This window comes from Trifolium pratense, linkage group LG5 (genome assembly GCF_020283565.1).
Source record: "Trifolium pratense cultivar HEN17-A07 linkage group LG5, ARS_RC_1.1, whole genome shotgun sequence".
In the NCBI taxonomy this organism is placed as follows: Eukaryota; Viridiplantae; Streptophyta; class Magnoliopsida; order Fabales; family Fabaceae; genus Trifolium; species Trifolium pratense.
Window position 1 is genome coordinate 33,199,322 of NC_060063.1, and position 13,821 is coordinate 33,213,142.

Here is a 13,821-nt window from a genome sequence, read left to right on the forward strand (position 1 = left end):
GGGCGAAGAGAGACAACAACATTAGAAGAGAACAATAGACCCCTAGAGAAAAACTTGGACATGATTGAAGAAAAGAGAGAAATGGAAAATTTCAAAGAGTTCGCCACAAAGCAGAGAGCAGCAAGGCAATACAATTCACGAGTCATTCAAAGAAGGTTCAGAGAAGGCGACTTAGTGTTAAAAAGGCCTATGGGAAAAGATAAATGAGGAAAGTTCACGGCTAATTGGGAAGGCCCCTTTCGTATTCACGAAGCCTTTGAAGGCGGAACGTATCGTTTAGAGACAATGCAAGGAGAAGTCTTACCTAGGACATGGAACGTTACAAACCTGAAGTTCTATTACAGTTAGGCGAGGAGCGCCGCAACAAACCGCCCATGGCGGCGTCATTTTCATTTGCTTTATTTTTCATATATTATTATTGTTGAACCTTTGATGTATCAAAGCTTATTTGCAGAAAATAAAGGAGCAATGGGACACTCCTGAGAAAACATGAGTTTTTATTGAGGCCCATTGTGTAATAATTAACTGTTGTTACCTCGAATTTTTGACCATATGCATTTAATATTTATTTGTTGCGTTATTAGGCCACTAAAATAAATGAATGAAAATAATAAATGGAATGTATCCATAAGGGTCCAGAATGAATGTATTAAATAAGTTAATATAAGATATGAAAAGGTGATTAAAATCGCCTAATTAAGATTATTTAAAGGTCTTAAATGTATAAAATATCTTGTTAACAAAAGGGCAAAATTGCCTTCGAATCAAGTAATGTTTCCGAATCATGGTATTCGAAGCGATTCTGGACTTAGAATTATTTTCATTGTTTTCAGCAGGAGATGGCAAGAAGTTCGAAGGCTGGTTTCGAGCGACAGTTGGAGCTAGGAAGCAGTTACTCTTTTCAAGCAAGGTCAAGAGATCGTGGGATCATGGGATTAGAAAGCTGGCGAAGCACGTTGCATAAACAGTTGTTCAATCTTGTGCCTATAAATAGTAGTCTCTTCAATTGGAATAAGGGTTACAATTCATATACAAAATTCACAAACCTAAAGTATCCATGCGTTCGAGAGAAAAAGGTGAAGTGAAGAAAATGTATGAATTCGTGAACCATTTCTTTTCTTTGTAAAACTTTTACATTTTTTATGCAATTTTAATCTTTCTTTTGCAATTTATCTTTTCAAATTCTCTCATTCGAGTGAATCTTGTTTAATTTACATTTTCTTTTGTAAATTGTTCTTTCCAACTGGTTTACCAAATGTTTATTTCAATGATGAACATTAAAATCTATACACAAAACATGTCATAGGATTTACTAGTTGGTCCTGCAAGTAATAAAATTAAACTAGCGGTTGTTTACAAAAAACCAGCGTAAACAAATTGGCACGCCCAGTGGGAGTGGTTTTGTGTATTTTTCTTTTTGTTTTCATATAGATTATTAGATTTTTACTAAGTGTATGCATTTGAGAAGTGGCACATCCCTTCCAAATTTAACAAGTGTTAAGTCTCATCGAAAAATGGTGAGACCAAACCCTCAAAACGCATCCACAAGTAATTTGTCCACAAGTGTTGGCGCAAGTTCTAGTAATGCTGGCCTAGAAGGACAACCACAAGCGTTTTCTTCGAACGCTGCTTTTGATTCGACCATAGGGACAACAAACCCTACGTTTCACGCAAACACATTTGGTGGACATAGTTCTGCCTCGATAGGGTCAACTCAAGTTACTCATGTCTCGAATCCAACTAATCTGAATTCTCAAGGGAATCCAAATGATGGAAGGAGTCCTCCTAGATCTCCGTTTTCATTCCCAACTAACCCTGGATTTGGAATGCCAACAACTTTAATGGCAAATTTATTTAGTAACCAACATATGGAGAGTCCTCCAAGATTTTCTCCTTCAACATCAGGTGTTGGGAGTTCAGGTTCGAGGCCAGTAACTCAGGCCTTAAGTTCTTCATCTGTGATGTCCCTAAGACAACCGATGGATGAAAGTAATCATGAAATAGTTAACACTTTGACATCATAATTAGAAACCGTGTTAAACCCTCTAATTAATAACACAAATGACAGTTACCAATTGTTGGCTGGTCAAATGAGTTGAATTGCTGATTTCTTTGGTGCTCCTACAATGCGTAACCAACCATTTCACCAATTCAGAACCAAATACCTGTTCAGCATCAGAGCATGCCTGAATATAGTGGGTATAACGTAAGTCATATTAACCCACCAGTAACGGTTCGAGAAGAACCGCAAGTCCAAATGGGGATGCCTCGTGTCCCCAATCCTGGCGTGACTTTGGTTCATCGAAACCAAGATGCTGATGAAGCTTTTAGAAATGTGCAACAAGATAATTATGATGGCCAAAACAATTTGGCTAACATGGTTGAAACTATACTTGCACAGAATGGCCTTAACGTTGGTTTATATAGGCCAAACTTTGTATCAGCATTTTCGGAGTATGTACTCCAAACTAAATTACCAAGGGGTTGGAAAATCCCTAATTCACAAAGTTTGCGGGTGACACTACTGAATCCACTGTCGAACACATTGCTAGATATATATTTTGCAGAGGTAGGGGACTTAGCAAATAATGTGAATCTAAGGATGAAATATTTTCCTAATTCTCTCACTAAGAATGCCTTTACTTGGTTCACTACACTGTCCCCTGGTTCTATCCATCATTGGACTCAATTAGAAAGAGCTTTTCATGAGCAATTCTATATGGGGCAATCTAAAATTAGCCTCAAAGAGTTGTCAGGTGTGAAGCGAAAAACCTCAAAGTCCATTGAGGATTACTTAAATAGGTTTAGACTTCTTAAGGCTAGATGCTTTACTCAAGTGCCTGAACATGAGTTAGTTGAAATGGCTGCTGGTGGCCTTGACTACTCTATTCGAAAGAAATTAGATACTCAACATTTAAGGGATATGGCACAGTTAGCAGATAGAGTTCGACAAGTCGAACGCCTTAAGATAGAAAAGGCTAGAACTTCTAAGTTTCAGAAAAAAGAAAAAGTTGCATATGTTGAAACTTATGAGGATGATAATGAGTACGAAATCAATTACGAAGATATTGATGAAAGTGAGGTTTGAGTGGCAGAGTTAAAGCCGGGGCCTCCTTATACTTGTAAATTGTTAAAACCTTCGAATGGAAAAAATCCGGTTGAACCCAAAAGTGATAAAATTGCAAAAACTTACTCTTTTGATATTTCTAAATGTGATAAAATCTTTGATATTTTGGTAAATGATGGCCAAATAGTTGTGCCAAAAGATTTAAAAATTCCACCAATAGAACAAAGAAAGAAAATAGGTTATTGCAAGTTTCATAATTATTTGGGTCATAAAACATCTCCATGTGTACTTTTAAGGGATCTGGTGCAGAAAGCTCTTAATGAAGGTCGTTTGAAGTTTGATGATAAGAGAAAACCTCAAATGAAAGTTGATTCTGATCCTTTGCAAGTGGCTGGGACATCATTTGTTGAGCTATGGAAGCAACTACTATGCAGGCTGTGAGCGAGGAACAGGTGTAGGTTAAGTAACAAAGAGGTCATGCTATGCCCCAGGTGCAGTGTTGTGTGCGATAAAGAGGCTACTGCAGGCCTTACTAATTATGTTCCTTATGCCAAGGACAAGGGAAACTGGCCTAGGCAGAGTTTGAACAAAAGAAAAGAAATTGTTCAGGCTCCTACAATCCAACAAAGATTGGGGCCAAAGACCTTCGTTCCTGCCAATCGTATCCCTGTGAATCAATGGGAAAATGGTAGATATGCTGCTTTTAACAAAAAAATCCTTGAAAAAGGTGCTTCGAGTCAAGGGACTCAGCAAAATGCTGCGGAAGCTAATAAATGCATATAAGTTTTGTCAAAAAAAAAAAAATGCATATTTTCTTTCCTATAATTTCTTTCCACTCATTTGTTTCTTTCCTTCCGATTTCTTTCTCAAAACAAACACAACATTAGACTTTACAAAGGGTTTAGGGTTTTATGATACAAAAGGTAACACGACAGAACAGAAAAACACAAGTGAAAACAATGAGCGAAAAGAGGCGAATAAATCTTGTTGCAGGTTCATACGAAAGATTCATATGGGGTTTCAATCTCAATCCCAATAAACAAACCCTAACCCCTTTTTTCTCTTACCCTTCTCATCTCTCTCTAATCAAATCCGTCGCCGTTTCCGGCTCCGTCGTTGCTTCCGGCGGCTCCGACGACACAATCCATCTCTACAACCTCTCTGCCGCTTCTTCCCTTGGTTCCCTCAACCACCACTCCTCAACCGTCACCTCTCTCTCTTTCTACTCACCACCTCACCTCTCTTTCCCTCGTAATCTCGTCTCCGCTGACTCCGATGGCTCCGTCGCCATTTTCGATGCTGACGGATTTGTTCATCTCCAGACACTTTCTGTTCACCGGAAAGCTATTAATGACCTTGCTCTTCATCCTTCTGGTAAACTTGCGCTTACTGTTTCGCGTGATAATTGCTTTGCTATGATTAATCTTGTTCGTGGCCGCCGAAGCTTCTGTTGTAGACTCGATAAGGAAGCTTCCTTAGTTCGATTTGATGCTTCCGGTGACTCGTTCTTTATGGCTGTTGATGAGACTGTTTGCGTTCATCAGGCTGAGGATGCTCGTTTGTTGTTTGAATTACAATGCCCCAAACGTGTTCTTTGCGCCGCACCTGCTAGGGTTTGTGCTTTTAACTAATATGCTTGATTATTTTTATGTTATTCAAAGCAAAATTATGTTAATATTGTCATTGTTTAATTCCATTTTAGGGGTTTTCGAGTGATTTATAATTTAGGTTATAGTATGTAAAAAAATGTAATATTAAAATAAAACAGTAGATTTTTCATTTGCCAATCAAAGGACTGATTGCCCGACTATTGGCAAGAGTTGACTGACTAGTGAAACAAGCATGTTTTAGATTTGAAAAATGAAAATAAATTAGGATGTCAATTTGATGAGGTTGTTATAACTATGGTTTAAAATCAAAGCTGCATCACCTCACGACTTTGTAGGAATGTGGTCAAATTTAATCGACCGATGACACTCAATTGGGGTTGCATAACTATCAATAACCTTGGTGTCATGATCCATATTTTAGTGCAAAGCATTTCTATAAAACCCTGATTCTAATAGAAAAAGATGCCTTAGCAAGTTATACTGCTGCATACATGTGATGCAATTATTAAGCATATCTAAACCAGAAGTGGGAGATGGTGTTCTTGCTTTTTATAGGATCCGGGATCAGATAACTAGGCTGTTTTTCTTATTAGTATTAGTATCAGAACAGAATTCAAATATGTAACTTTCGTTAATGTGAAAAAAGTTTCTCCCCTGCTCATCATGTCTGTTTAATATTTTGTTTGATTGATTGCCACTGAACATGTTGTGTTGTTGTTTTATTTGCCCTTACACGACTATACACATGAAGGTAATTGATTGAAATCTGAATCTTGTTTTTCTAAATTATTTGTGGTGAAATATCTGATGTTCGATAATGGGGCTGATATGAGCATGTTTATCTACAGCTATATATACGACTATATGCATAGCACAATTTTACTAGTCTTTAGCCAGTGTAATTGTTGAAATAAACCTTGTGTTGCATCGATTGTTATCATGTGCAATCTTGTATAATTACAATGTTTAGTTGTTTACTGCAATTTGTATATTTAATAATAACAATGGGGTTTTGAGTTGAGGATGTAAACTTATCTGAATTATGTTTTTGACACCTATTTATTCTATGCTGCAGAATGGACTTCTCTATACAGGCGGTGAGGACCGAAATATCACAGCATGGGACATAAAGAGTGGAAAAGCTGCATATTGTATAGAAGAGGCCCATGCTGCCCGTGTAAAAGGTATTGTTGTGCTCAGTGATGAGGCTACAGGGGATGATGAACCATACCTGGTGGCATCTGCATCATCTGATGGGACAATACGTGCATGGGATGTTCGAATGGCTGCCACAGAGAAGCCAAATCCACTAGCTGAGTGTAAGACACAGTCAAGGCTGACATGCCTTGCTGGATCATGTCTGAAATATTGTAAGTTGAAAATTTTGAATCCATGAATGAATATAATGTTTATAACCTTAGCTCATATTGCTTGAACTGTCTTTTCTGCCTGCATGTTAGTTTTAAAATTCAGAACTTGAGTAGCTATGTTCATTAGTTTTTCGCTGTTCTATATAACCTTAATGAGTGCCTTAGAATGTTGTTGGGAGACTTAAGGGAAGTGAGTCTTAAGTTTTTGAAGAGTATCACCAGTACATAATTGTAAGGGGAAATCTTATTAAAGGAAATGTAAGCAAGGAGACACTCTTGAGAATGGTTCAAACCCTTGAAATATTTCAGAAACCTTCTATCTGCGAACTAGAATTAGAAGTTAAATATAAACAGGCATTCAGGCAAAAAATGTTTGATTTCACAAGAAACAAAGCTTTGGTCTGTGTTGGAGTTTAGGTCTTAGGAACTTTACTTTTTGATTAGTTTTTAGTTTCTATAACATTCTTCATAAGTAGTTCTGTGCTTGTATGCATGTTGGTTGGTTCTTTACTGTGATATTAATTTTGCTTTAATTTTCCTTTGTACAGCAGCCAAACAACCCCAAGGTGGAAAGAATAATGCAAAAGTTGAAGATGAAAATCAAATGGTGACTGATCAATAGGTTTTCTTGCTGGCATGCTTGAGAAAATTGTTTTGCTGTTCGACTAACGCGGCTTTGACCTTCGAAGGGTTCAATTAGCATCATGTTGATTATATTTATCAGTTGCGGCGCGTGCATACACAAAAGCACACAGCTGCTATATGTTGGCTTGTGTTATGTTTAATATCTAATTCTGTATAACTCTCCTAGAAAGTTGAAACAGATGAAGGTTCACATACTATTATTTTTCATCTTAGAATATTTTAGTTTTCATTTAATATATATTATTATATATGAAAATTTCCCATTCAATGTGGAAATCAGATGGATTTTTGGGGTTCTTTCAGTGTGCATTTTATTAAGAATCATATACCAAGTCAGTGTGCATCTTACTCTTTTCAACAATAGTGATTCATCATGACCTTTTCTCTGCCCTTGGTTTAATTAAATGATTGGAGGTGAAAATAAGTTGATATGTGTATTTTGTTTCATACGGTAAAGGGATGCAATATATGATATTGGGTTTTATTTATTCAACTTTGATCCGATTGATCGTGGTTGGATACTGCTTGGTTTTCTTGCAGTGAAAGAATGGCATTAATGGTGGTGCAGTTATTTCATTCTAATAGTGACTTTATAGTTACATTTTAATTTTATATATATATATATATATATATATATATATATATATATATATATATATATATATATATATATATATGGGATTTGCTAATGCACACCCACTGTTTTTTATGAAGGTGTGCATTAGCAACATACACCTTAAGGTGTATTTAACTACTTTTTAGTTATCATTTGCTAACACACACCTTCTAAAAATTAAGTAGGTGTATTATAGCAAATGCCTATAGGAGTTGCTAACGTATACCCACTTATTTTTTAGGTGTGCATTAGCAACATGCACCTTAAGGTGTACTCCCTCCGTCCCAAATTATAAGAGAAAATAAAAAAATCACACTTATTAAGAAAAAGTAAAACATGAGAATTTGAAGTATGTTTTTGTGGGTTTTCCTTGGAATAAGTTGTATAGGAAGATGTAAAAACAATTTTTATTGGTTGTTGTTTATTGAGAAAATGAGAGAGAAGAAATTAAATGCAATTTGCATTTAATTTTATGAAAATAAGGAAAAAAACATTCTTGAAAATGATTTTTCTCTTATAATTTGGGACAAAAAAAATGGGCTTTTTTTCCTTATAATTTGGGACGGAGGGAGTATTTAACTACTTTTTAGTTATAACTTGCTAACACACACCTTAAAAATAAGCGGGTGTACGTTAGCAAAACCCTGTATATATATATATATATATATATATATATAGGGTTTGCTAATTTAAACCCACCTAAAAACATGAAGGTCTAAATTAGCAAGGTGCCTTCTCACTTTGGACAAAAAAACTCTTGACATTTAGTTATTTTACACTAGAAAATTCAGGGTTAGTTAGGTAAATTTTATTAAATATTGTGCACATTTTTGCTAATTTACACTCACTTAATCTATCTATTATTTATATGTTTAAGAGTTTCTCTCTCTTGATCACTTTCATATGTGGCATTCTCTCATTTATCATAATCCATGTGGCAACTTTTGAGAGCATGTTTTCTTATGTGGCAACCTTTGAGAACTTCAATAGAAATTATGTAATGTATGTACTCATATAAGAAATTTTTTTTTGGTGTCCTTCTCAATCAAAATTTAATGCTAATTCAAAAATAATCATTCAAAAGGAAACAATCGAATACATTTCAATTTTTTTAATAACAATGTCAGTTTTTACTTTTTTTTGGTGTCATTCTCAATCAAAATTTAATGCTAATTCAAAAATAATTATTCAAAAGGAAACAATTGAATACATTTCAATTTTTTTAATGCAATGTCAATTTTTACTTCTAATTTGATTATTTGATATTTTATTCATTATTATTATTATTACATTATTATTATATTATATTTTATAAACAAAGTCATTTTGTCCCATAATTTGTCAATTAGATAATTGCTATTAAATGACATTTATAATTTCGATCTTCATTCTATTAATATAAATAGCTGTGATTTGCAACCGATTTCACACACTATTGCAATTCAAAATTATACTTTTTGCAATCTTTTATCTCTATTCTTTTTTTGGGTGATTTCACTCTCATTTCCTTCAACTTTTTCGTTGTTCTATTTTCTTCTTTCAATGTTTTTTTCTTTCAAGTTTAATATTATATAGTATATTTTTGTATTTTGATGCTATCATTTTTTGTGCCTACAAGGAGATAATCTTCTTTTCTTATTTTACAGCAGGTGCCCGTCTTTTTTGTGCTTACAAGGAGATAATCTTCAACTTTTTCGTTGTTCTATTTTCTTATTTTCGAAGATGTTATATGCATTTTTTTTATATATATAAGCTTTGTATTTAAATGATGTTTATGATTAATCATAATTATACTAATTTTGAGCTATAATTTTTTATTAGCAGGTCCATACGGAAGAACATATTGTTCGTTATTCAAATTAGGATTAAGTATTATCAACTGATGTTAGAGTTTTAAGTATTTATTTATATTTTTTTTATATTTTATTGTCATTTTTTTTAATCATGTTTAGTTATTAAAAAACACTTTTTGTTCATATTATTTTTTATTGGTGTAAATCATGCTTATAAATGTTTTTTTTTACTATTATTAATAAATGTTGTACTCTTTTTTTTACTCATTATTTTTTTGTTTGTCTAATTTTTCATGTGATATTTAACAAATATACTGATAAACTAATAGAAACTCCTCGAAGGACTATACTATAGAACAAATTGCTTATCAAAAAAAATTATATAGAATTAATTGGCCAAATGTGGAACTGAGAAATTGAAGGCTTAATATGTTTCAAAACAAAATTGAAGGCTTAAGAATCTCTGAACAAAAATACTCACCTTAAAAGGAATATAAAAAAAAATAAAAATAGTAATTTAATTGTTCACAAAAAAATTTATTCTTAAACTTCATACTTATCGAACAGAGAAAATGGTGTGATTGTCTGAAATATAAAAGGAATGAAGTAATTGACTTCATAGATTATTTTTCTATTTTATTTTATTATTTTATTAATTTTATTAATAAAAAAAAAGTTACATAGTGATTTATACCAAACATAATATTACAAAAGGGGGTATTGATAAAAAAATAATCTACATCGAGGTATTAAGCAAAAAATAACTTACACGGGGTGGGACATACATTTGTAGATTTTATTATATAAAAAATACGATAAATATCAATTGAAAGTAAGGAAAGTAACAATGATTTTATATATAAAAAAAGAAAGAATTAAAAGTAATAATATCATGTATTACTTTGTTTTTATTTTCCAAACATCACTGTAAGATAAACAAATAGATAAATTTTTTAAAATTTGCAGCATTAACAAATGAGATATGCATAAAAAAAATTATATAATTTTTTTTGTGTCAAGCAAATGACAAATAATTCTACTGTTCATTACACAAATGTGAAATTTTTTCACACGGGGACATGAGCTAAAATACTCCAGAAGAAAACAAATGTCTAAAGGAGAGAGATGACGATTAAGAACTAATATATATTAACCGTTAGATTAGTTTTTGCTTAATGACCTTTTTTATGAAAATAAAAGAACAAATATACGAACATGTGGGTTGGGAACGGGGAGTGGAGTATCACTCTCCGTTCTACCATTTCTCCTTAAAATCTCCAAAATTTGGATCATTTATCATATTTAAATAAATTATTACATTAAATATAAAATTAATTTTACAAATAATTAAAAAAACCACAAAATATTAAAAATTTAATAATCCATATTTTTCATGTGTCAAAAAAATATCTATATTTTTCATTGAACATTAACCCGTGCATTTGCACGGGTAAGTTATACTAGTTATTTATATGTTTGAGAGTTTCTCTCTCATAGTACTTTTCTTATGTGTCATTCTCTATTTGATCACTTGATTAGGTGTCACTCTACTATTTACTAATCTCCTATGTGGCGACTTATTAGAACATTTCTCTAATTTTATTTATTTGACCTTTGGTTAATTTAAAAAGGCAACCATTACTATATTAATCAGGTTTAAATCACAAAAATCAAAATCAGAAAGACAATTATTGATATATTAATTGGGTTTAATCACAAAAATCAAATTTAAAAATTATAACTATATATAGAAATTTCTTATTCTTATAAATTAATTTGAACAACATTAGATGAGTTTTTTTTTTCGTTTGAAAAATATCAACAATATTTTCAATTCTTATTTTTTAAGTGTATTATTATTTTATTTATAAAAAAAAAACTGTATTATTATTTGAGTGCATTTGTCAATTACCTTTAACATAAATAAGTAGTTTTACAACAAATTATTTTTATATTATATACATGCACAAAAATTATGAAAATAAATGAGTAGTCAATTTATATTCTATATTTGGAAACAATTCAAAACATTATTTATTTTGGTAAGAATTCAATACATTATTATTAGGAGATTAGGAGGCAATCAAACAACTTATAGTACTAATATTCTAAAATGGTAAGACCCCAATTTTTTTAACATACGAAAACAAATTCTTATTATGTGATAAAAAGAATTATGCTAAAAAACTAATATATTTTTATTAAAATATAAGCATTAGTTTGATAAAAAAAATTATTCACATTCAATTTATTAATAAAAATTAAAATTCGAAATTTATTTTAAAATATAATTCTTCATTTTTGTTTAACAAGCCAATTCTTCATATTTTATTATCTTAAAAAAAAATGGAATATTTGAGTTATATTCATGTGCATCAATTTATAATATAATGGAATGGAATATGCCTTATTTACAAATATATTTACTAATACGTTTTTTAAATTGAAAATGGAATCAATATATTTGACTTTAATGAATTTAATTTCACATTAAAGACAAAATTACTCATATGTAGTGAAGGGCAAAATAGACCAAAGAAAAAGTCAACCCAAACTCCCCTATCCCCTTTATATATTGTTATAGATTTCATCTCTCTCAATACTCACAATTTTTTTTGTCTATTGTCACTTTTTAAAAATTTCTTTATTATTTTTTTTTTGTTCGGTTTTTCTTATACTGTTTTTTTTTTTACAATTTAGATTATTTTCTTTTGGTCTTTATATTTTTATTTTTATTTATTAATCCAATTTATTATTTGTGACACAGAAATAATTGAAAGACAATAAGAAATATTCTGATAAAATGGATTGAATTGAGATCAAACTTGGAGTCTTTTTTTTTCTTATCTTGCTTTATCAATAATTATGAGTTGGATACAACTTTAAATATCAATGATGTATTCTCTTAATGAATGAATCAACAGAGTGATCAAATGATGTATTTTTTCAATAGTGTTATGTTCATCATTATTTATATATGAAATTTTTGTTGGAACAAAATTGATTTAAAAATGTTAGCCCCTAAATCTATAAAGGTTTTGATGATAACAAAGTATTAATAAACAATTGGAAGGACTAAAAATTTATTTTAAGTGCGCAGATATAAGCATCAGACAAGCTCTGAGTGAAGCTCAGAGGATGTGAATTCAGAAGTTCATAAGCGCTCAGAAGATGTTGGACTTCAGAAGTTACAACCTTCAGATGATGAAGTCTTCAGAACTTCTTAAGTGACTAAAGCTTCGTCAACCTCTGAAGATCTTTTTGAAATCTGTGAAGATTCTCTTTACTAGTCAACTCTTCTACCAATGAAGAAAAGGACCTTTCAAGCCTGATCAGTTCAGCTACTCTCGTTTTGTCTGTCCTAACTTGAGAACGTGGGTCTTCAGTTTTGTTAGCTGAATAAGGAAAGTCCACTCTGCAGTAGTCAAAGTAACTGAAACTCTTTCTTAGTTTTGGATACAACCAAACTGCATCAAGACAGACTGCTTGAAGACAAAAGATTATCAACTCCAACGGTTCTTTTTGCAACGACTCTTTTCTGGTGGTATATATACTAGAAGAATCAGCTACAACAAAAATATATTATTAAGGATTGAACGTGCGCTGAACAAACTCTGAATTCTGTGTATACAAGCTCTGAACCTCTTATCAAGTGTTTTTTGCACTTTAGTCAAATACTCTGTACTATTTGTATTTGCTCTCTTTAGGTTCATCTAAGAGCATTTGTATATTTTCATATACTTTTCTATTACTTGAGGAAACTTAAGCTTGTGTGCTTAAGTGTGAAGTCTTAAGCGTGTGTGCTTGAGCATTGTTGAGAAGTCTCTTGCTTGTGTGCTTGAGCAGGTGTAATCTTGTGTGATTATAGTGAAATCCCTTGGAAGTGCAAGGGGACTGGACTACTCTCGTTTTGTGAGAGGAACCAGTATAAATTGCTTGTGTGATCTCTCTCTCTCTTGTTATTATTTAGGTTATTTATCCGCTGCTAACGTAGTTGAGTTAAGAACTTGAAAAAGTTTTAACTTAGCTAAAACACAATTCAACCCCCCCCCTTCTTGTGTTTTCACACCTTCAATTGGTATCAGAGCTCTGGTCTGTTACTTTCACTTAACAGTGAGACAGTAAAGATCTTGTGAGAACACTATGTCTGGAGGAGACGATAGTAGCACTAGAACAACCGGTGAACCCGGTGAGGTCAGTGGAGCTGGTGGTGGTCCTAGAAATGCTTTTGGTTATGACTACTTGAGTAATGAATCACATGAACATAGTGGCAATAGAAAAGCCCCTATATTCAATGGTGATGCATCATTATTTGAGTGGTGGAAGGAAAGACTGTATAGCAATATTACTGCTATTGATCATGAGTTGTGGGATTTGGTTGAGCTGGGAGTAACTTTTGAAAACTTAAATGAACATGGAAGATTGTCCATTGAGCATAGAAAGTTACTCACACCAGCTAACTTAAAGACCTACACTAAGCATCATAGAGTAAAGGACATTGTTGTTGGTGCTATTAGACATGAGGATTATGTCAGAATAGAGAACAAGTCTACTGCTAAATCTATCTTTGATTCTATGTGTGCTACCTATGATGGTAATGAAAAGGTTCAAGAGGCTAAAGCTAGTCTTTTGATAAGGCAATATGAACTATTCACTATGCAACAAGATGAAAACATTGAGACTATGTTTACAAGGTTTCAAATCCTTGTATCTGGTCTTA

The 13,821-nt window shown here is 32.2% G+C and overlaps 1 protein-coding gene across 1 annotated transcript; it reads left to right on the plus strand.

The window, feature by feature from the left end:
* The first annotated feature begins 3,985 nt into the window (after positions 1-3,985).
* Positions 3,986-6,942, plus strand: LOC123887196 (p21-activated protein kinase-interacting protein 1-like). Its single transcript, XM_045936478.1, has 3 exons — positions 3,986-4,680; positions 5,753-6,047; positions 6,596-6,942. Exons 1-3 carry the CDS (start codon positions 4,027-4,029, stop codon positions 6,667-6,669), a joined length of 1,023 nt encoding a protein of 340 aa, XP_045792434.1. The 5' UTR covers positions 3,986-4,026; the 3' UTR covers positions 6,670-6,942.
* The last annotated feature ends 6,879 nt before the right edge of the window (positions 6,943-13,821 follow it).